The 24,401-nt window shown below is 40.2% G+C and overlaps 1 protein-coding gene across 16 annotated transcripts in view; it reads right to left on the minus strand.

Moving 5' to 3' along the window:
- RP1 (RP1 axonemal microtubule associated) overlaps positions 1-22,243 on the minus strand; it is a 357,833-nt gene extending 335,590 nt beyond the window's left edge. For all 16 annotated transcript variants that reach the window (XR_014308427.1, XR_014308428.1, XR_014308429.1 and 13 more), the window contains exon 1: positions 22,190-22,243. Coding sequence is in view for 13 of the 16 variants with exons in the window: in XM_082719229.1 (XP_082575355.1) it covers positions 22,190-22,198 (9 nt within the window). In the remaining 3 variants the exon portion in view is untranslated. The remainder of the gene's footprint in view (positions 1-22,189) is intronic.
- Positions 22,244-24,401: the final 2,158 nt, after the last annotated feature.

A 24,401-nucleotide genomic window follows, 5' to 3' on the forward strand; every position in this document is an offset into this window, starting at 1 on the left:
GTTTTATTCTAATCCTTAGTACCAAATGCTGTCATCAAGAACTTTCCTTTCCTGTTAGAGATTTTTTTTTTTCAATCTCAAGCATGGTCTTTTTAACTCATTCTAAAAATGGAAATTTCTGAATTCAGTTTAAGTTCTTAGTACATGTATCTTTAATGAACAACTTCCATAATGATTATAGTGTCTCTAGTGGCCCTTACTTGTTTTAGAAGTCTCTATTTTTATTCTTTGCATCCTAGCACCCCTAATGAAATGAATGAATGTATAATCATATATTGGAGTTTAATCAAAGTTTGAAATTTAACTCTTAGTTTTGTCTGAAAAGCATCATGTCAAATTTATCTGTGTCTATACTGTTTTGTTGTAAAAATGGTTCAAATTATTTTTCATCAAATAAGTTGAGTTATATCATAACTGCCCTCCTCCAATGGTTTTTCAAAATCCCCCTCTAAGCACACCAGAGAAGAGTGTTTCTAACATGTTTCTAACAAAAAGCGGAACATTTGTAAAGGCGGAGAAAAGAAGACAATTGGATGATGCTGCTAGTCCCTGCATGATAACACGGTCTGGCTGTCCCTGGTGAGGTCCTACCACTTCCAGATCCAGCCTCCCCATTATCACACTAACAAGATCCAGCCTCCCCATTATCACACTAACAAGATCCAAGGTGGACTGTCCGTGGTCCTAACCACTCTAGGGCTTCAGGAATGTCTTGGTTCCTGCACAGCTGGACAGGGAGCCCTTGGACACCTGCATGCCCCTGAACTTCAGCTTTCCCTGCACTCTGCCCTGTGGACCAGCCTGTGTTTCAGTCGGCTATTCTTGATCCAGGTTCATGCTCCACTTCTCAAAAAGACTGCCACAAGCACCCCACTGACTGGACTGAGCTAGTCCAGCCCTGCTTTAACCCAGTCAGATCCCCTTCCTGATACAAGTTCTACCAATGAGACTGTGGACTAAATACAAGTTTTAAGTGAACGATCACTGCCGTAGCCCTTTCAACAAAATGACATGGCAGCCCATTCTATATTGAGGGTGTTCCCTGTATCTCAGCTGTTCCCTTCACAGGGAAGCCTTCTGCCGTTGCCCACGTGAGCCCTGCAGTCTGTCACTCTGCATACACTGGATATGACAGCATATACCAGATGGCCACAAGATTAGCTGGATTTGTGAGTGATTACCAACTAAGTTGCTGATGTGCAAGAGGTAACAGACTGCTAATGCAAGGAGTTGAATTCCAGGCTAAGAGATTGAGATCTACCACAACAGAGCTAATACAGACTTCTGAGAAGAAAAAAAGGACAAGATAAAAATGGTGTTCAAGATGATATGCTAGTAGCAGAATGTAGTATAGACAGAGGATGAAAAGGACTGGAGAGAGAAATATAGCATAAAAACAGATCTGTAATAAACAAATCTTTAATAATTGGCCTAGAATAAAATGGTAGTTCTGTAACAAAAGCAAAGGATAATGATAAATTTTAAAGAAAGAATCTCCAGCTATAGCCACTCAGTCAATGAACTTGCCAAGCACTGTTCTAAGCACAGGAGAGAGAGAAATGAATGAAGCACAGCCTCTGGCCTCCGAGGACCATCATTATAAAGAGGGTGACACGGTCACAACTTCATTCAACACACATTCTCTAGGTTCCTCCCTTTGTGCCTTCCTTAGAAAGGTTAGAGAGTCAGACACTCACCTCCCAAACTCTCAAGTCGGTAATTTAGGTGATCTTATTTAGGCCAAGACAGTGTAAGGGAAGATCTAAAGGGGCACTTCTAGAAACTTTTGTTTTGTTTTTTATAAAAGAAACAGACATAGCTGATGCCACCCCTCCCTGTCTGGAACATGAAAGTAATACACGGAGCTAGCGGGAGGCAATAGTGTAAAGATAAAACACACACGAAGGCTGGCCAAGGATGAAGATAGAAGGAGAACCTTGATAGCTGTGTATGAGCAACTGGGCAACCTGGCAACTGTCTAACTCTTCCTGTTACATAAGGAAAATTAACTCCACTCCTGATACCAAGTGCTGGAAGAGAACTCTTTGTGGCAAAGCAACCAAATCTGACCCTGGAGAATTACAAAGAAAAGGAGTCTGTTAAAGAATATTGAGTGGCTCATAGGCTCTGTGAGAAGTCTAAAGAATGAGGCTCAAACATAAGATTCCAGAAAAAACTTAAGATTCTATACAAAACCTTTCATAGTACCAGCCTGATGAGGGGGCACCTGGGTGACTCAGTTAGTTAAACATATGCCTTCAGCTCAGGTCATGATCTTGGGTCCTGGGATCCAGCCCTACATCAGGCTCCCTGCTCAGCAGGGAACATGCTGTCCCTTTCGTTCTGCCCCTCTTCTCTGCTCATGCATACTTTCTTTCTCTCAAATAAATAAAATACTTATTAGTTATTAATTAAAATAAAATAAAATAAAGACCACCTGATGAGGAAGGAAATCACCTGCCCGCCACAGAGCCTGAGGTGCTACAGCTTGCGTTCTTGTTGCTTTTCTACCAGGAAAACAACTATACTACAAATAAGATCAACCTAGGATAGTCACCTTTGCTGTCACCCTAACCAAAAAGTCAATTCCACAAGGAACCTACTGGCCTACCTTGTTCACTTTCAACCTTCTACAAGTGCCTGTGCCTTAAGGGAAAAGAAAATGAAAAGAAACTATGTAGCTTGTTTGGTTTCTATAGGAGGAAATAATCTTTGCCCTCCGAAGATCCATAAAGTGGGTTATCTCCCAAACTCAAAAAGGGATTCAGATGCCAAGAACCTAATGAATTGCAAATATACATTGCTATGGTGGGTTGTTTGCAAAAAATGATTACTATAGACATACCCCATGACAATGTAATCCGTAAATCAAGAGTTGGTGTCTATTCCCCACCCCTTGAATTTGGGCAGCTTTGACCAATAGAATGAGGCAGAAGCGACATGATGCCAGCACCAAAACCTAAAGAGAACTGGTATACTTTGCTCTGAGAATCCTATTATCTACTATATGAATAAACTTGGGCTGGCCTGCTAGATGATGAGAGAAACTTATTCCAGCTGCCCCAGTCACCCAGCCCTCAGAAGCAGAGCTACCTACCTGACCATAGATGCATGAATAAACCCAGTCCAACCCAGAAGGTCACTCACTTGAGCCCAGTCCCATTGGCTCACCCAAAGAAGTGTGAGCTCAGTACATGGTTGTTTTAGCCTCTAACTTTGGGGTGATTTTCTAGATCATTAAAAGCTAAAATAAGAAGAAAGGAAAAAATAAGTAAATAAGATAATTTCAGGTACAGAAGTGATTTGAAAGAGATAAAATAGGTTAATTTAGTAGAAAGTGATAAGGGCCACTCAGTTTCTCAGGGAAGTCCTCTCTAAGAAGGAGACATTTAAGATGAAACTTCAATCTGAAGGACTAAGCAAATGCTATTCAAAAATATAGAAGAAATGTATTCCAAACAGAAGGGACATCATGTGCAAAAGCCCTGAGACAGAAATGAGGCCACTATGGCTGGAAAATATGTAACAAAGTAGAGAGTAAAGAAAGATGACATCAAAGGAATAGAAAGATACCAGAGCGTTTAGGGCTGTCTAAGCCATGGTAAGGAGTTTGGAATTTACTTACCAAGTAATCTGAGTTACATTTTAGAGAGTTCATTCTGGTTGCTATAAGGAGGATGGAAATTAGAACTGCTGTAGAGACAGGAGCCTTGTTAGGTAGCTACTACAGTAGTGATGAGAAGTCTTTGTACCTTCTGCTTAATTTTTCCATGAACCCTAAATGAAGTCTATTTTTTTTTTTTAATTGAGGAGAAAATGAAATCGATTTTTAAGAGATCAGAGAAGGAGATCCAGACAGGGAAGAAGTCAACAGCACCTGATACTTAATGCTAAGCCCAGCCTCCAGAACTGGACCTCCACAGGAAGCAGTATGATGGAGTGGAAACAGTGGGGACTTTAGAGTCACGGAGATCTGGAACTGGATCTAAAGGCCACTACTTATTAGTTGTGTGCACTAGAGTGAACTATTTTCCATCGGAGCCTCCCTATCTTCTATAAAGTAGAAATAAAAGTAACTATGTCGTAGGCTGCTGTCACAGTTCAAGGAGTCGCATATGAAAGTGTTTAGCCAAACCCTTTTTAAATGGTAGGCATTCTAGAAGTGTTTGTTAATTCCCTTACATTTTACTTCCCAGATGGAAGATCCAGTATTTAAGTAAAAATTAAAAACCAAGGGACACTGAAATCAAAGTAGACCTATGTCTGGAGCTGTTGGAAAGTCAGCAACCTTCTTTCTTCCTGTAAATCTCATTCAATTACATGTCCCCTCAATACTCCCACTTACCTACACCTGCAGGCTGCCGACACTGGCTTATCACCCAACATGACGATTATAAAACTTCGAGCTAAATGGAAATGTCAGCTTGTGTCCTTTTCTGTTGCCAAAGCCCATTATCCAGTTCCTCCTTGGTCCTGCCTCCTGCCATGATGAGATCCTAGCACTGCAGCTACTTCCCTAAACTCCAGCCCAATTGCTTTCTCTAATCTCCAGTTGCTTCCTGTATCAGTCTGAATTCTGAGCCCACCCAGCTCTGAACCTCAGTGCCATGATTAAAGTTCTCTGGGTCCCTCCCATTGCTTTTCCATTCTTGTATTTGCTTTTTCACACCCAACTCCCTTCCATATGCTCACAACCAATTGCGTTCCTCTGGGAGAGTCCATCCTGAAAGGCTTGTCCCCTGCAGAAGCTTTGTTTCTGCAGGATTGCTGCTTTAATCTTTACGACACCAAGTATTCTGCATTTGGACTGGTTTTCCATCCCAGGGAATAACTTAAAATGAAAGATGCTCCATAATCTGCAGCTAAATTCACAGCATAAAGTCACAAGCTGACCCACCAATGGATATTAAATTCCTTATCAAAGGTGGATTAACTGTACTTTAAATGTAATTTTAAAATAGCAACCCCACAGATACAAATGTAGTGAAAAGAAGGGCCATCTGTACCCCAATGTTTATAGCAGCAATGGCCACGGTCACCAAACTGTGGAAAGAACCAAGAGGCCCATCAACGGACAAATGGATAAGGAAGATGTGGTCCATATACACTATGGAGTATTATGCCTCCATCAGAAAGGATGAATACCCAACTTTTGTAGCAACATGGACAGGATTGAAAGAGATTATGCTGAGTGAAATAAGTCAAGCAGAGAGAGCCAATTATCATATGGTTTCACTTATTTGTGGAGCATAACAAATAACATGGAGGACATGGGGAGATGGAGAAGAGAAGGGAGTTGAGGGAAATTGGAAGGGGAGGTGAATCATGAGAGACTATGGACCCTGAAAAACAATCTGAGGGTTTTGAAGGGGTGGGGGGTGGGAGGTTGGGGAAACAAGGTGGTGGGTATTATAGAGGGCACGGATTGCATGGAGCAGTGGGTGTGGTGCAAAAACAATGAATACTGTTACACTGAAAAGAAATTTTTTAAAAATTTTAAAATTTAAAAAAAAAATAGCAGTGGCCATAAGGCAACATGACAGGACAGCTTTGCTTTGTAGGAGGAGGAATTTGCAAGACAGGGCTTAAAATGGACTAAACTTAACAGTATGAAATGGCATTTTTGCTGTAATTTTAAGCTTTGTAAGTAGAATTTATAAATGTGTCTGAGGAGAAAAAAAAAAAAACAGTGAGAAGGCTAAAGAAAAAAAATACATTCGAAAATACAGAAAAGAAAGAGATCTTTCCATAGACTCACAGAAATTAGAAATGGAAAAAGTCTTTAGGCCACCTTGTTCATTTTCCTGCCAGCAAAACTCACTGTCAAGTGTCTGTCCAGTCTAATTTTAGATGACCTAAGACTTTTGGCTTCAGGTAATTCATTTGTAAAGCTATTCTGCTGTCTAACAAACCTCCATAAGTTGTTAAACCTTCCAGTTGTTCAGCCTAAATTTCCAACTTTCCAGGAGGTTCCAAAGGTTTTCTTGTCCTTCCCTGGCTGCACCACCCAGACACACTACTAGGGGGAGAAAATTCCTCTTCCTTGTCAGATCTGCCTTTAAAACACCTAAAAGGTGAGAATGCGACCTCACCAAAACCAGAATAGGCATTCTCTAAAGATCCCTGGGCTGGTACGGGAGATCTCCAGGCCTAGTTTCCTTGTTTTGAATATTACAAACCATGCCAGAGACTTAAGTATGTCTAAGTTACATTTTGCTTCCCACTGTCTAAATAGTTCATTGAAATACCTAATAAACACAATCACTTATTAAATGGCTAATACATACCAGTCATTAAGCCAGGAGCTTTATTTGTGTTGACTCTGATCCTTCAGCAACCTCTCACAATAGTTTTTTCTCTCATTCTACATATGAGGAAACTGACACTTGTCTTGGGTCCCCTGGCCATTTAAATGCATGTTGGAAAAAAATAAAAAAATAAATGCATGTTGGAGCCAGTATTTCAGTTAAGTCCATCTGGCTCAAACCCTTGCTTTTCTGCTGCCCTCTGCTGGTGTTGCTGCATCATTGTCAGAGTATTAACACCTGGTGTGGGGCTCTCCAAGTCCAAACAGAATCCAGGCAGAATGTGAAGACAAGGATGATGCAGAAGACTACCCTTCCCAGGAAATAAATTGCCTCTAAGCATTCTGGAGACGGACTCAGAGAGAAGTAAGTGAACACGGTAGTTCCATGTGTGCAGACTGATTTTGAGGAAGGAGTTGGTGAATGGAGTTAACTTGTGGGAACAAGGAACCTAGACTCAGAGGCTAGGGGAATACCAGGGTATGGAATGGGGTCTGAAGTTCCTAGCTTCTCTAACTGGGAAACGACCAGGGCCAGGGAGCAGAAGTTTCTGATACTCAGCAACCACATGTACATTGCTGATCATTCCGTGTGGTTTCAAGGACCCCGGATCTATCCGAGGCTGTGAATCAGGGTCTGTGCAGACATACGGGACCAGGAAGCTAATCTAGACCCTAAGAGGAATAGTATGACTCATTCCTGCAGCTGACTCAATAATCCCAAATGCCCCAGACTAACAAAGGACGGAGCTGTGCCAGGAGTCACCAAAGCCTTTCCTAACCAAAGTGACAAGGAGGAGCACACCTCCCAGGAAGGTGAGTCATTAACTCCTCCCTGGTCTTGGGTCTTCAGAATTGGTCCTACATTTCAGCTTCTTGAATCTTTATGTAAAACATGCTGACTAGACTCAACATTAGTTTTCTTAGTTTTCTCCCTCATTTGGAGGGAAATGTTAAGAATAATCAAAGAAACCGGACTACAGCTACTGATTTGCAGCTGTGTGTCTACTGAGATAACACAAGTGGAAATCTGGACACTTTGAGCCCCTGACTTCACTTTCCTAGACAAAAAGCTATGTTGATTAGATTGGCAGTTTTTGAAACAACACACCAACACAGCTCTTCAAACTTGCTGCAGATTTTGAATTGGAACTCTCACTGACTGCATATCCAACCTTTGGAATGAAGCATTGGAACAAAAAATAAAATTGGAAAACTAATTAAGAATCTGCTTATTTGGGGAAATGATTTCATTTACCTCATTTTTCGAAGGACAATATATCTAATTCTAAGAAGGGCACGAACAGATGCAAGTTGGAATCCCAGCCCTATGGCTTATAGGATGTATAACTTGTGTTGAGGCAACTAAATTTCCTGAGACTGTTTTGTCAGCTGAAAAATGGCCAGCTCACAGTGTGCCATGAGAATCAAATGAATTAAATTGCCCAGCCCAGTGTCTTGTGCTTACTTAACAAATGCTAGAGTTCTTCCTTTGAGTCACTGGACCAAAGTACAGAGAAGCTCATTTTGTGAAGCCATGATATAAGATATTTTTATTTGGAAGGAACCCTGGAACCCTTGTTAGAAATTTAAAAACATTTCACTTCCAGAGCAAAAATTGAAGGTAAAAGAAATGAAATACAGAATTACTTTTGTACACTTCCAACTAGTTTTTGTCAACTAATATTCTTTAAGAAATTACTTGATTCCTGGGGCACTGGGGTGGCTCAGTGGGTTAAAGCCTCTGCCTTCCACTCAGGTCTTGATCCCAGGGTCCTGGAACCGAGCCCCACATTGGGCTCTCTGCTCAGTGGGAGCCTGCTTCCTCCTCTCTCTCTGCCTGCCTCTCTGCCTATTTGTGATCACTGTCTGTCAAATAAATAAATAAAAATCTAAAAAATTAAAAAAAAAATTACTTGATTCCTCGGAGCCCTTCTCACTCTATATTTAGAAAATATTTCAATGCTTCCAACTTCTTTCTAAAAATGTCTACCAAGTTTCTCATCAGTGGAATTTATCTAAGTCTGATGTGATCAACATACCATGTGGAAAGCCAGTGCCGTACCCTGATGAAGCCCATAATTTGACAATGGACACACCTGGATTGGAACTCCACCTGTACACTTTCCAGCTATGTGTCCTGTATAATTTTATAGTCTAAGCTCCTACCTGCCCATCTACAATATGGTTATCATCATATCCACCGTATAGTTTTATTTTGAGGATTCAGTGACATAAAGTACCATAGCACCAAGTAAGAAATCATGTTAGCCATAATTATCACCAAGTAATTCATAACATATGTGACTGCTCCATGACATACTTACTATGTAAGAAGGAAATGTGAGTTTAATAATACATTACTCATTATTTTGCAAGAGCAAAAAAAGTACTTATTCATATAAGGAAAACCACATAGACCAGAAGCTTGGAACGCAGATTCATTATTTCTAGCATTTATCTTTTAATTACTACAATTACAGTAACATTTTCTCCCTAATGTGGAAGTCATATATAAAGGACTGACATTTTTTACACCAAAAATGGGCAGTTTTTTCCCATTACTCATGTAGCTTTCTTTTATTTAAAGTCTCCATTTCATATTTAAACTTGTAGAATAGTAGAACTACACATAACAGCATTCTAAGGAAATCTAAAACATATTCTGATTGATGAATTTAATCAAGCCTTGTTTTTAGAATAGCTATCAAGTTTAGCCTTAGGCTATTGATAACACTGTCCACACCTAGGATTGCCTCACCACTTTATTCCTGTTAGCCAGAGCTGGAGGGAGTCTTATCTAGGAAACAAAGCCCATGAATTTCCGGACCCAAAGTGGAAAGAGATTAACTCCTGTCCTGAAATAAATCACTTTGCTGTGTTTTTACTTCCAGACTTCTAACACTTTCCCTGAAGTTTTGGATATGACCAAAACTGTTACATGTCTGTAAAAAAGGTGATTTATTACATTCAGATACCAAATCAAAATGGGAACCTGCAGTTTGGAATCTCTTCCTTATGACCCACCTGACATCATTTTTTTTTAAACATAGCTAACAACGACTCTTCTGAAATCTAACATACCTGTGAAGAATGTCTTCAAAGCATGAGAAGAGGCCCAATGTAAATTAGGTCATCGTTAAGTAATGCAAGAGAACTACAAACATACACTTCCGTGGCTGCTAATGAAGTTAAGTGAGCAGATGTTGTAAGACTGATTACCAGCATTAATCAGTCGTAAGTATCTGACATATTCATTCATTTTTTTTTTCTCCTTAGAATATGTAAATAGCACATAGGCTGGGACCTTTCCAAGGCAACAAAGAGTGATTGGGAAAGTGGTGTCTAACTTGTCCTTGCTCCTACCCTCAGGGTGAAAAAGAACTCTCCCACCATGATTCATGATTCTATGGAAATGGACATTTTCTATGCCTCCAAATGCTCCAGGGCCCTGCTCTTTCCAGACATCTCTGTGGCTTTTCTGCATCTCAGAATAGCTTTGTTATGTTAGGGAATAACTAATTCAGGACCTCTAAATTCCAAGTCATCATAAGACCATTGCCTTGAAGTGAAGGAGTTGCTTTTGCGGAATCCCTGAGTCGCAGTTATGCATTTGTTTCTTCAATTCATCTAAAAGTGGAGAACTCATTGGCTGAGGACAGGGGCCATAGTTAGTCAGGATATAAGAAAATTCTGATTCGTATTGAGCCAAACTGATACTCAAGATGTCTTCTCTTTTGTCTAAATTCTATACTTGACAGCAAGGGGAGGTTCGATATAAATTGTGGAAATGTCCCTCAAAGTGGAACCTTTGGACAGGGGTGGGTGTTCCTTCAAATTCTCAGCAGAAGGGCAAGCACTAAACATGAAGGAGGCCTGAAAAGAGTTGACAGGGTCCCATACACCAGGCTGCAGTTTTAGGGCAAATTTCTAATTCCTGGCCTAGCCAACCTAGATTGCAAAATCATAAGAAAAAATAAATTATTGTTTCAAGTCACTTGGATTTTAACTCACTTTGGAGTGGTTTGTTACATAGCAATAGATAACTAAAACATGGACATATACTCAAATTTTCAAATAAAACCTCATGGACTAACTGAAGCCCATTCCTAGGCTCCTTCTTCTCCCCAGTGACACAGCCCACAACCGTCAGTGGTCATAGGTGGAGTGGGGTTCGAAATGACTTTTGCATACCAGGATCTGTCCCTCCTTAGGCTCTCAATAGCATTACTTTGTAGTTTCTTATGGCACTCATACTGTCTCTCTTCTCGTAATGATATGTGTACTTTTTTTCCTCTTAAATATACTCTGAGGAACTATTTCTCTCATCTCTGCATGCCCATTAGTGCCTGCTTCCATTCCTCTTCCGTCAAACTCACCAGTACTGGCCTGGCTTAGGACATACCATCAGCATCATTAAGGCCTGGCTTAATGATGCCATAGGAATCTGTGTTAGAACAAGGCCTTTGTAGTCATCTGGTTCTCACTCCTGCAAAGCTGTGTGACAGCTGCATGTGTGCAAATCAAGACTCTGTTAATACTACTCCAAACTACTTGGAAAGAGCTCAGGGCTTGAGTCAAATGGTCCTGCTCCATGCATGAACCCTAGTATACCATTTCCTAACTAGATGAACCTGAGCAGACTACTGAAGTCCCTCTGTGTTATGTTTTTTCCATGTATAAGGTGGAGTTGTTCTGATTTCATAAGGTTTTTTTGCTTTAAATATCATGTATGCTCAACACCTAACCTAGTGACTGATACCTAACACAGAATATAAAATGTTGCGATAAAATACTTCTATGATTGACTTTGTTATGTTGCTAAAAATCAACTCTTTCCCTCATTGTAATGTTGTTGTGGGGGACTTCTTTTTTTCTTTTCTTTTCTTTTCTTTTCTTTTCTTTTCTTTTGAAAAGGAAAGTTCTAAAATCAGATACTATTTAAATGTAAACCGAAGCATTCTCAAATTTGAGGGACTGTATTGAGATCTTATCTCTCTGGCTTCATATACAAATCTATATTCCCTTCAAACATTAGAACTAAGTTAGTTAATCAATCAATTATCTTTCTCCTGAGGTTGTTATATTTAGTCTCAATATTAAATGAGACAAAACACCAACAGTTTGGTTTCCCTCTATGTTCACAGTAACGATGGTTGCATCCTTAAAACTGAATGCCCACACAAGTGACACAGCACAGTTAACAGACATTTACACCTCTTTTCTGTTTGCTTTGGAATGATTGAATGGAAAGTAGGGTCTACGCCCCTCACTCAAGGCGCTATGTCTCATTTTTCTCAGAAAAAAGAAGGGTGATGACTGATTTATCCAAACATGGTTAAGATATCTGGTCTATTCTGTATCCTCCCTATAATCAGGGGGTCACAGTTTTATGACAAAATAAAGAAAAGGGATTAAGATCTGTTGAGCATTGTAGGAGACAGGACAATGGAAGAACAGAGCATCTAAAGGTCTCTATTTATAGTAATGATGTTATTATTAACAAGAGCTTTTATGCAGAGATTATAAAGAGTGAGTGTGTACACCCCAGAGGCTCAGTGGTACTAGTAACAAGTGACTTAAACTCTGATCAGTTTCTTAAATATGCTAGCAGACACTCATATAAATAACTCCTTAGAAAATTACTTATTTAGGGGATGAAAATGACATAGTCAACCCATGCAAATTTTGACACTACAAACCTACCAGCGTGTGATCGCGGGGTTGGGCCAGGGGAATAGTGCCCTGTTAGCAGTGGACATGTGTCCTGAATGCTGGTTTGTCACTTGCATGGAGTAGACAATGAGCACATAGAAGTAGATGACAACAGGGACCAAGCCTCTTCCTTTTATGCTGAGCCTAGAACCACTTCATATCTACTGATGATAATGAATAGGAAAAGTTTTTCAACAATTGATTCCTTTTTATACTTTGCATAACCCTATTCCTTAGAGGTCTGTTCTGCTTTCAACACTAAAAGAACTACATAATTCAAAGAAGATTCCAGCCAGAAGGGTCCTTGGAGGTTACCTAATCCGGTACTAGAGCTTTACAGATAGCACGCTGAGATCCGGACAATTTAGTGACTTGCCTAGGGCCATACAGCTAATATGTGGCCAAACTTGAATTACTTCTCTTTTCAAAGGTTGGGTGACTTTAATTAAATTGTTGACAAAGTCACTTTCTCTAAATAATTGTTTATTGATCCATGAGAATAAATGAACTCTTGTGACTGTGCTTCTTGGTAGATATGCAGCCAAGTGGGTCTAATGTCAATCAGCTGGAAACACTATGTGAAGACCATTTTCAAAACCTAGCAAACAAGCTCCATTACCTGAGTGAACTGACCTCTTAATTTATAAGCCAAGTTTTCCTCATACTGTTCTTGCTCACAAAAGACTACAAATAAGACTAGACCTTGGAAAATAACCCAACCTTCATGTTCCAAAAATGGTGAGTCAGTAGCTTTATCTTTCAACAGAGGGGACAATATGTTATGAACTGAGTCATTGCTGTGTGCTAATTGTGTTCCCTAACTGCCAGTACTTGTGAATGTGACCTTGCCTGGAAGCAGGATCTTTGCAGATGACCAAATTAAAATGAGGTCATTAGGGTGGGCTTTCAACCCATACGACTGGTATCCTCACAAAAAGGGGAAACTTGGAGACTAACATGTCCTGAGGGAGAATACCATGTGAAGATGAAAGCAGAGATTGAGGTGATGCTTCCAAAAGCCAAGGAACACCAAGGATTGCCAGCAAACACCGGAAGTGAGGAGAAAGGCAGGGAACCAATCCTTCTCTCTCTGCCCTCAGAAGGAACCATCTCCAGACATCTGGGTCTTGGGCTTCTAGTCTCCAGAACTGCTGAAAAATAGCTTTCTGTCATCTAAACCACCCAGCTTGTGGTAATTTTTTGTCAGACCTAGTAAACTAAAACTATTGTTTCGTCTGAATAAAGGAGGGAACAAACTAATTGATCTCACCAGCCCTTGGAGACCAACAGGTCCATTCTATATAGGCATGGACAGGGGCTCCAAGTACATGCCTTGTCCTGGGAACCTGTCTGCCATAATGAGAGGGGAAGGGCTACATCTGGCAGACAACAAACAAATATTCACCAAGCACCTATTACGTGTCAGCCACCAGGCAGGGCATGGAACACGGCCATGAACCAGAAGACACAGTCCCTGAGACCCTGAATCCAAGTCTCCCAGGGAAGATCAGCTCTAAACAAGTATTGACAAGTGTGATGTGTGCTGTGCAGACATAGAGGCTGCCCTGGGAAAATTAGGTTAGTCTGTGGGCAAGAGGAGACTTCCAGGAGCAAGCAGGGAGAAGGGAATGAGGGTAAAGGAGTAGCACCCCAAGAAAGAAAGGTGGGTTTGGGAGGAAGTGGTGTGCATGTTCCATGGGGGACCACCACAGGGCTCACACCATCCACCATTCTCAAGGGAAAAGGCAGCCTAGTCAGCCAGAAAGGGGATAAAGGAGGACTGGCAAGTGAAGGAGTGAACATACCTCCCATGATATAGTGACAGCCATTAGTCACAGCCCATCGGGACCACACCTGGCAAAAGAGGTGATGTTTATAGCAGAGGCAGTAGTGCAAGTTTCAAAGGAATCCTACCATCAAGGTACACGATGAGCCTCCTCCTATGTGCCTGACTTCAGCTATATTTCGATTTCTGTTGGGCCGAATGGCATTCTTTCTGTTTCCTATTTAAAAATGGAGTTAAACAGGCTGCAAACAGAAATTGTGAATAAGCGTGTATGACTTAATCTAGACTACAAAGCCAGTTTTCCTTTCAATGAGTTTTGGTCATTAGGTTCCTATGAGAGGGTGTGTTCTTATTTATGTACTTACTTGTTTACTTAACAATAGCTAGGAACACCAGAAACAAATCTTGACAATTATTTTAAACCACACGAAAAGAAAGATTGACAGAACACTAAATACTCTGAATTTGTTTCTAAAGAGTGATGAGAACATTCTGTGAATTCATGAGGGAGTGAGAGTCTTCCCTAGATTTTGTCCATGTGCTGACTATATGGAGAAAACTGGAGAGCTTAGATCAATCCCATTCACCCTCAGAGCATTTGATTTTCATTTGATGGAATTTGAAAGCATTTGTCTCACACTATTCATGTTCACATCCAATTTCTTGAAGAATAAAAGAACACAAGAGTTCTAACATCCTTGCCCACAGGAAGTCAAGGTTAGCCCAAGATGTGTGCAGGACCAGCATTCTCTCTCCCAAATCCCATGCTGATTTATCATACTGCAAAGTATGATAAGAAGCTTCTTACCCCATTTTTAATGAAACATCAGTCAACAAAATATCTCATGTACACCAGTTCTGGCCAGTTGATCCAATTCAATTAAGCATTTTTTTTTTTAATCTGTAGAGAAAGGATTGCTAGCTATATCTCAAAATCCATTTTTTTCTTTATTTTTGGTAAAAGAATTCAAGCATATTTCTCAGTATTTTTTGCAGCCACCTATGAACATGTCATTGTTCTAACCACAGAGGTGGAAACAGAAGTGTTGTATGGTTCCTTCAGGAAGACTCATTAATAAGGAAGGGTTCCTTTCTTCCTCCAGCTTCCTCACAGCAGAATGAAAAGATAGGAGAATCCTGAGTCTCAACATTATAGATCTACCATATCAACCCTGGACTGTATATTCCAATTTTGTAATAAGAAAGAAATGCATTTGGGGCGCCTGGGTGGCTCAGTGGGTTAAGCCTCTGCCTTCGGCTCAGGACATGATCTCAGAGTCCTGGGACTGATCCCCGAACTGGACTCTCTGCTCAGCGGGGAGCCTGCTTCTTCCTCTCTCTCTGCTTGCCTCTCTGCCTCTCTCTGTGTCAAATAAATAAATAAAATCTTTTAAAAAACAAAAAAAGAAAGAAAGAAAGAAATGCATTTAAATCTATTTTTCATGTTTTAATTATGTGCAGCAAAAATAATCTAAGAAAAGCACTTACTGTTTGCCATGCATTACACTAGAAACAAATCTCCCTTCACCTCCCCCACCCCCAATACACACACACAGACAGAATATAAATAGTTTGGGTATTTTAGCAAGGCCTGATCTAATGAAGCAATCACAAATAGATCACACTGACCATAAACATTTCTTCTAAAAATTGTACAGAAATTCAGAGGACCCTGAAATTTTGTGAAACATTCTCAAATCCATGAGTTTTTAATAGATTCTTCTTCCACACACAGGTTTTTTTTTTTTTCTGAATGTACAAAGTGAGGTCCAGCTTCCCATTGCTTACTGCACTCAAAGATCATTACACTAAAAATAATTACCCCAAAACCAGTGGGCACATTTTTCCTTCTCCATCCTACCTTTTAAAAAGTGAAGTTCTAAAGACCTGCATGCCTGTATTTTTACTTTACTTTTCCTCAGGAAGCCTCTTGATAATAAGTGTATGTCTGTGACCTTGATAAGCTTTGTGTTATGCTGTTAAAATAAAGCCTTTTGTAGATTCCTCAAGGGTATTTGGATCTGATACTATAAAAAAAAAAATTGCTTAGATTCTGATGCCCTTATTAAATTGGCCTTTTAATAAGAATATAATGGAAGCTCTCTACTCATTTTGCCAAGTGTAGGCATCCCTCTGTAAGTGTAAAGCCCTTAACTGATGAATAACAATAGTACATTCCTGTGACTAAAGTGAAGTTTGACAAAATACGTCAAACAGGAATTTAGATGTAAGGAGACAAAATAATTGCCTATATTGAAGAGTTTTTCCCTTATGATTTATCTTTAGAAAGTAAAAGTCAGGTTGCCTTTTGAGCTACAGGGATTTAACTATTCAAATTAACTCTAAGAAAAGCAAGGAACACCCAAGGTTGAGGGTGCACCCAGAGAGGCAGCCAGGACTTGCAAGAGGGTTATTGGTCAGCTCTGTTTCCCCTCCTTCCCAGAGCTCCCAGTAGAGTCAGACCAGGGAGTCTGCAGGACCAGATGAGCCTAAATGTTTCACCTCCACCATTTTTGCCAGACATCTCTCCCCACAGTGCACTTCAGGCCCTGTGAACACCCCTTACTATGTTCTGTCAAATTCAGCATACCTTCCCTGGTTCTGGAAGGTGCTTTTGACTCTGTGGTTTATGGCAGTTGTTGGTCGGAGCCCTTTGTAAATAATTAGTCAGCATTAAATCTCTTATCTTTTCCCTTTATTTCACTTCCAGACTAGTTGGGTGGAGGCCAGGGTTTGAGAAGATAGAAGAGCTCTGATCTTAGCTCTTGGCTGTTTGCTGCCCATTGACCACAGCTCTCTGGAGGCAGCCTCGGGTTACAAGCTACAGCTCAACCAGGAGGAGCAAACCCAACTGAACTAAGACAGCTCTTGCTGAAGAAGGTAGAACAAAGCAGCCACCAGATGGAGATTCTCAAACTGAATGGCTTCTATATGACCAGTGCCTGTTCTGGTCAACCCTTCCCACAGTAGAGAAGGAAATAGGAGGGGTGGGTGTTGTTGGTGAGGTCCTTTGCTCTCCTAGAGAGCACCGCCGGAAACACATGAGCTTCCCTTTGATTTGGAAAGAGGAATGTGGAGGACCTATGTTAAGTTTTAGCATCCTGACGGAGAGCCTGGGGTAAGCTCACTGCCTCCTGAAGTAGGGATTGAAGTCTTCCAGTCTCCCTCCCGTATCAGGAGAACATTGATTAAGTTTGAAAAGAGTCAAAGATTATTGTTAAGAATAGGGAAGGCATAATGGATTGAATTGTGTCCTGTCCCCACCCCCAAACTGATATAGTGTTGAAGGCCTAACCCACAGTATATGACTGTATTTGAAAATAGGGTGATTGCAAATGTAATTAGTCAAAATGAAGTGATACTGGATAGGGTGGGCCCCTCATCCAATACAACTGGTACTTTATAAAAAGGGGAAATTTGGATACTGATATTCTTCTATAAGCCGAGGTACATCAGATATTGCCAGCAGGCACCAAACATGGAAGAGATTTCCCCCTCACAATGATCAGAAGGAGCTAACCCTGCTGACACCTTGATCTCCAACTTCTAATCTCCAGACTGTAAGATAATAAATTCCTGCTACTTTAACCACCCAATCCATTGTGCTCCATGACGGCAGCCCTACGACATTCATACAGAAGCTGTCGAACTAACAAGACACAGGCCCCAAAAAACCCAGAGTAGTCATGTCCAGGACCCTCAAAACCTAGGTTTGCATGCCCAAAGAGTAACAGTGAAGGGCTATGTTCCTCTCAAATCCTTAACCATGAGTCTTCTGTTGCTGGACTTTGCGAATTATCTCTCCTCATGCCCAAATAGGGAAGAATGAGGCAATCCGGATGACCACTTTCTGAGGCCACTCCTACTGTTCTTACTGTGTCACAAAAAGGAAACTGTGATTTAGAGAGCTTGGGTACTCTCCATGTTTGCACCATGAAGCACGGGGTCTGTGTTTCCAACCCAAGCCAGGCTCAGGTTCCAGACTCCACCCCCACCTCTGTCATAAACAGTGGCAGGTACCTGGTATTTGGTGGCATTCATTTTAGTATCACCATCAGACCCTTTGGTGGCCAAATTGGAGAAATTCTTCTGGCAAAGAAGCTTACAGTAAGAAGACATACCTCCACAAGTTGAAGACCACTGCTGTCAATCTTGAGCAATATCTGTTCCTTAAGCTGACTAGGCCTATTAAGATTACCAGGACAGGGGGGAAAGAAAAAAAAAAAGACTACCAGGACAGGGATGAAAGCTGCCAAGTCCCACTCACAGCAGACCTGAACTGAAATGTTCTAGGGAGAGTCATCATTTCTGTGAGAAAAAGCCACCACGGCCATCAAATCTGTCACATCAGTGTATCTTGAGGTAGCTCCTCCTGTGATGCGTTTACCCACATTTGTGATGAAATGGCCAACATTACTGCTTATAGATTAGTCCTTTTCTGCTATTTCAATGTGTTTGACAAATGGATGGGCCTTGTGGCCAGGAAATGAAAATTTGGGTATCAAAAAATAAGAGCTAACACTTGTAAGGCATTTAAAATGTGCTGGGTTCTTAAATATCAAACCACCCTACAAGAGAGCTATTTTATCTGCACCACTTACATGGAAATGGAGACCTAAGGAGGTGAATGACACCCTCCTGCACTACACATCTCTTTGAGAGGTCTATCCCAACAAGTGAGGCTGTCTCAGAAATCCAGATTTCCAGAATAACTGAGGAGACAAGAGGCCCTGAACCTCTTCCTTCTTGGACTCTTTCCGATCTCTGAACTGCTTAGTAAGCCACAAAGCAGTCAGAGCCAGCCCCAAACACAGGCCCTTCTCTTCTGGGCCTTAGGGGGAAACTAATTATGCTTTTCTCATTCTTTCCTTAGATTTTACTCCCTTCAGTACCAGAGAGGTAAGATTTAAGGGGCAGACAACAAGGCGTAGACTTAAGGGCAAAGACCATAGGTACTACTGGGATGTCTTGAGTGTTATGGGAGTCTGAACTTCCAGGGCCTTGGTGAAGGATGCCTCAGTGCGGCCTGCCTGATTGACCAGTGCCTGCAACGCTCATTCAGAGCAAAACCTATAGAAATAGAAGGCATTTGCCTGGTCCCTTGTCCTTTGCAGAGAAACTTCTGAGATCTTTGGGAAATTGCTTTTCACTTCTATGTCAAAGAAGGTCCCATCGTCTAGCATCTACTATGGAAATGCTTTTTTAATCAAGTAATACTGAAATCTGAATAATTATAAATTCACCAACCTAATATCACTAAAAGTGTTTAACTTACTCCAGAAAGCAGTTTATATATCATAAGCAAATGCTATCATTTCAATATGCTGTTTAGGAAAACCTTCTCTGAAACATCAAATAACTTCAGATGTGAAGAATGAAATTATTTAAAGCAAAGCCCTTGGGAGCCTGAGTGGCTCAGGGTCCTGGGATCAAGCCCCACAATGGGCTCCCTGCTCAGCAGGGAGCCTGCTTCTCCTTTTCCCTCTGCTTTGTTTCTCTCTCTCTCTCTCTCTCTCTCTCTCATAAATAAATAAAATCTTAACAAAAATACTTTAAAACAAACCACTCATCAATCAGTATTCATTTTCTTAATGGGCATAAAAATGTTACACCCATATTCACTAGTTTTACATATGAACATAAGACAAGAAATTTTAAATTCTTAGCTTTGAATCCTTTGGTAATAGAAAAGCTGCTGAGTTTTTTAGGAAAGTTAATTTTAAATTACTTAATATTAACTATCGGATCTCATCTTTATCTAGACAAGTTAGGAACCATCCATTCACTTGATAGCCAATCTCATACACTTTCTTAGCTATGATACTTTGTTGTGATAAGTGATATTTATATTAATATCCCTGAGATGCTATTAAATTTTGAAATACCTTCTCAAAGGAAGGTATTATATTTCTTTCAAATTATTTCCTTTATTTGAGTATAGTTATTGTATGTATGATATTCTGATATTAATTCATATATCATCAGGATGTATAATTAATTGGAATTTGGCATTCACCAACCATGCATGGAAAGTAGAGGCGTACTCATAGAATGTTCTAGCAATGATACCTGTTGTTGATCTTTTTTCTGTTTTCTAGTTACTAAAATTCTTTTGTGACTAAGTAAGCCAACCTGGAATAAAACAATCCATTGGCCAGGCCTTATACACTCTAACACTAACACCTGAAATACCACAACTTCTTTTTTTATAAGCTGATGGTCTGTGCTGTTCACTTGCTCTCTGACTTCACTAGGTAAGACATGCCTGCCAAACTTCTCTAGCATTTGCGTGTACCAAAGGAATCCTTCCGCTGTGGTAATGCCCCAGTCTTCATTGTGTTTATGTTTCTAAGGGTGCTGTTTTGTTTTTATGTTATATTGCTATTAAATGATTCTTAGATACTGAATAAAGTAAATATAAACAGAAACTAAACGCCTATTGCTATGGCACCAATGACAAGTAATTCAGCAATCACTTTGAGTCTCCTCATAATCTACATTACAAATTTTAAATACATACATTGTGATTGTCCAAAAGAAAGAAAGTAATGTTATACTGTGTTCTTATGAAAATATTATGCCATTAATTTCAAATATGCCAAATGAGATAAGGAGATTGGGGATTTATTAAGAAGCTTTAGCAATAAAAAGGTTTAGCTGGACTGGGCTTTCAGTCTGTAGACTGACAGAACCGTCTAAGGATCCACCTTCTGAGGTAATGGGGCTCATCTAGTCTAGCCACTCCAATCCCAAGCAATTTCATTCTGTGGTCCCCTCAAAATCAGCTCCAATCTCTCTAGTGTCCAAATCTTTGTCGTAGGTCCTAAGGCTGCAGAGTAACCCTATCTTCAGTGCTGAGGGGAATACAAGAGTCAGCGGTATGCCCACACTCCTCCAATGGAGGCTCCACCTCTAGCCCCACATAATGCCACTGAAGGCCACCCACATAGGGATGACATCAAATATGCTAGACAGTGTGGGTTTCCCTGCTCAAATGATGTCAGCATGTCAGTTCCAGAACAAGTAAGATCAATCTGTTTATACATTGTGTGCTCACAATGTACTAAGCACTGTATGTAGTGGCATTCCACCGCCCTGCCCTAACTATTCCCAATTTACAGATGGAAACAGGAAGGAGGAGGTGGAATTATTTGCACAAGGCTGGAGTACTTGGAGCAGATGTTCTGAGCTGCCACATCAGTGCAGAGACCTTGGGGCCGGCTGCATTCTTCTTACTAGGCAGAATGCACAGGGAACACGGCACTGAGCGAGGCAGAAGGAGCTTCTTCGCGGGCATGTCTAGAAATGCATTGAGCCTGTTGGACCCTGTGCAATCCTCCTTGCTCCCGCCACCTCCACGGCTTTCCGAACAGCTAGTCACTTAATCAAAATGAAAAAAAAAAACTTCCTCTTGAACTGATAAGAAAAAAAAAATCTAAGATAATAGCTAACATTCATGCAGCAGTTTAGTTTACAGTGTGTGAGGAGCCCTGAGGGACTTGCCGGCAGGCACATCCCAGGGCTTCCAGCTCTGGCCCACAAGCTCTGACTCTACTTCCTGTGAACTGCCAGGACACATCCAAGCTTCTCCTCCCCATCTACCCATTCTGCAACTAGGATGTTTGCAGCTTGACTGTTAACTTATTGAACATGAAAAATTGCAAGTACAAAAATATGAGAAATTAATGTCATCTACATTAGAAACCAAGGGAGAAACTTGCACGTTAGAAGCCATATTAAACTCCTTCTCCCATTCAGGGACTGAGTCCCTGAATATATATATCGGCACTCTGCCTTGTTCTCTGAATATTCTTTTCCTATTCTTCAATTTTATCCCTGTCATCCCATATTAGACTATGTGGACGTACCTGGATAGCCTCCTGAGTGGTCTTCAGGTATATGTCTAGAGCTGCCCCATCATGAGCTACTCTATTTGCCTCCATAGTTAATAAATGTCAGCTGTTATTTCTAAAAACAAAGATTACTCATAATATTTCTCTGCCTTACACTCTCCAGTTATCCCCAGGGCTTTAAGGATTAACTCCCAAGTCCTATGCTAGCCCACAGGCTCTTGAACTTAAGGACAGGTGTCCAAACAACCTCTCAAAACTAGAATATCTCGGAAACACCTGCAAAACACTCACAAGAAAAATTAGTTCGTTCACTTCCCCCACAGCAACCAAGACTAAAAATTACTTAGCTCAATCCTGTCCTGCATTCTTTACTCATCTTGGGCATAGTAAGCAATTTCCCTCATTTAAATAAAAGTTAAAGATAGCCTCTCGTTTAAAAACTCAATAAAGTTTTATGAAACTTAAATTTTAATTACCATTCTCTACCAAAAAAAAAAAAAAGAAAGGAAAGAAAAAAATCATGTATTTTACCTGTAACATCCAAAGCCTACATAGAAAGTCTTCAGTTGTTTCTAGTGTCTTAATCAAGATGGCTACATTTAAAAGAATCAGAGCAAAGGGCATGGCATCCCTGGGATACTGTTGCTCAGATACTGCTTAGGAGTAAACCTGGTTTTCATTTCTGTTGATCAAAGGAAAGAGCAATGTTTGCATTGTCATGTGAATCGCGTGTAGCAACATAACTCCCAAGCCACGCCTGCAATGACAAAGGATAGAGCTCGGGTGAGATTCGGGGCTGTTATCATGGATCAGTGAGTGGATTCCCTCATCCTGATAAAATAAATAAATAAATAAATAAATACAGACTAGAGCACACATAAATATTTTCCCTTGTCTTTCCAGTTGCCTATAATAACAAGTAAATAACATATTCTAGATAAAATTCAATTTTATTAAATGGCCACGAAAGAACCTATTTTGTTCTTTTTCTAATCAATAGATCTTTTGCGACATATAAATATAATTTGGCATATAAACCTATGATCCTTTTATCTTATTTTGAAGCTGATATTTTGAATATTTATCTCGAAAAGTATGTTTTCATCTAGACACTATGAAGTGGAGGTAAGTCCCCTAACAAGTGAATTGCTGCTCCATTTAAGACATGTGCCAGCCAAAAAAAGAAAAAAATTCTGACTTCAAAGAGTTCACAAGTTACTTCCTGTTCTAGATGATTACCAAATGACATATTATCTTTACTTTTCACTTATTCTCTTGACAACCATGTAAGTACCTATTCTGGCCAGGCAGAGATGGACTCTGAGGAATGCCACAGCCGAGGGAGGACGGGACCCCAGAACGTGACAAATGTATCAAATCACTTGTCATCATCATTGCCTTAATTTTGGTCACCAGAACCCCTGGTCAAAGGTCTTCTATTGTTTTCTGGGGTGCTTTTGAACGACTTTATTGGAATATAATTGTTATACAAGGAACTGCACGTTTAATGGGTACAATTGGATGAGTTAGGATGAAAACAAAAACCTACGAAACAGTCATCACAATCAAGAGAACAGACATATCCAACACCTCCCAAAGTTTCCTTGTTTCCCTTTGTTTTTGTCTGTTAGTTTGTTTTTTAAGAGGGTAGATTTCATGTTTAGTATTTAACCCTCTTAAATATTGAAGTGCACTGTACCGTATGTTCATTGTAGGCACTATGTTGTACAAAGATCTCTAGAATTTATTTACCTAGCATAATTGAAACTCTAACCACTGAGAAACAACTCTCTGTTCCCTCCCCCACCCCCAGGTCCTGGCAATCACGATTAAGCTCTCTGCCTTTATCACTTGGACTATTTTAGTTATCTCATATAAGTGGAATCCTACATTATTTGTACATTATTTGTACTTCTTTCACCAGTTCATTTCACTTAGCATAATGTTCTCCAGGTTCATCCATGTTGTTGCAGATTTAAAGCTGAATCATATTCCATTTTATGTATGTATGGTTCACATTTTCTTTTTGCATTTATCCGTCAATGGGCATTTGAATGTTGCCATATCTTGGCTAGTGTGAAAAAAATGCTGCAGTGAACACGGGAGTGCAAATATCTCTTTGCGATCCTGATTTCAATTCTTTGGAATAAATACCCAGGAGTGGGATTGCTGCCCTATATGGTAGCTCTATTTTTAATTTTTTGATAAATCGACATACTGTTTTCCATAGTGGCTGCGCCAATTTATATTCCCACAAACAGAGTACAGGGGTTCCAATTTCTCCACATCCTCACCAATATTTGTTTCTTTTCTTTTTCTTTTTTTTTTTTTTTAATAGCCATCCAGACAAATGTGAGGTGATGTCTCATGGTAGTTTTGATTCACATTTTCTTGATGATTCATGGTCATATGAACATCTCTTCATATCCCTATCTGCCATTTGTATATCTTCTTTGAAGAAATACTTGTTCAAGTCCTTTACCCATTGCTTTGTTGGGTTATTTGGGTATTTTTGCTATTTAGTGGTTGTTTCATATCGTTTAGTGTTTACAGCAAAGGCACAATCTTTTCTCCTCAGTGCAAAAATTATCTTTTTTCTGAGGTGGAAGCAAAGTTCCTTCAAAGGTGACCACAGAATGTCAATTCCAGAGAGCAAGAAATTTTATCTCAAAGAACTGGTGCATTTGAAAAAGTTGGCATTTCTTGATAAGTTAAACAGCAGGGGGCAGGATAGTGCAGCAGA

This window comes from Mustela nivalis, assembly GCF_964662115.1.
Source record: "Mustela nivalis genome assembly, chromosome: 2".
In the NCBI taxonomy this organism is placed as follows: Eukaryota; Metazoa; Chordata; class Mammalia; order Carnivora; family Mustelidae; genus Mustela; species Mustela nivalis.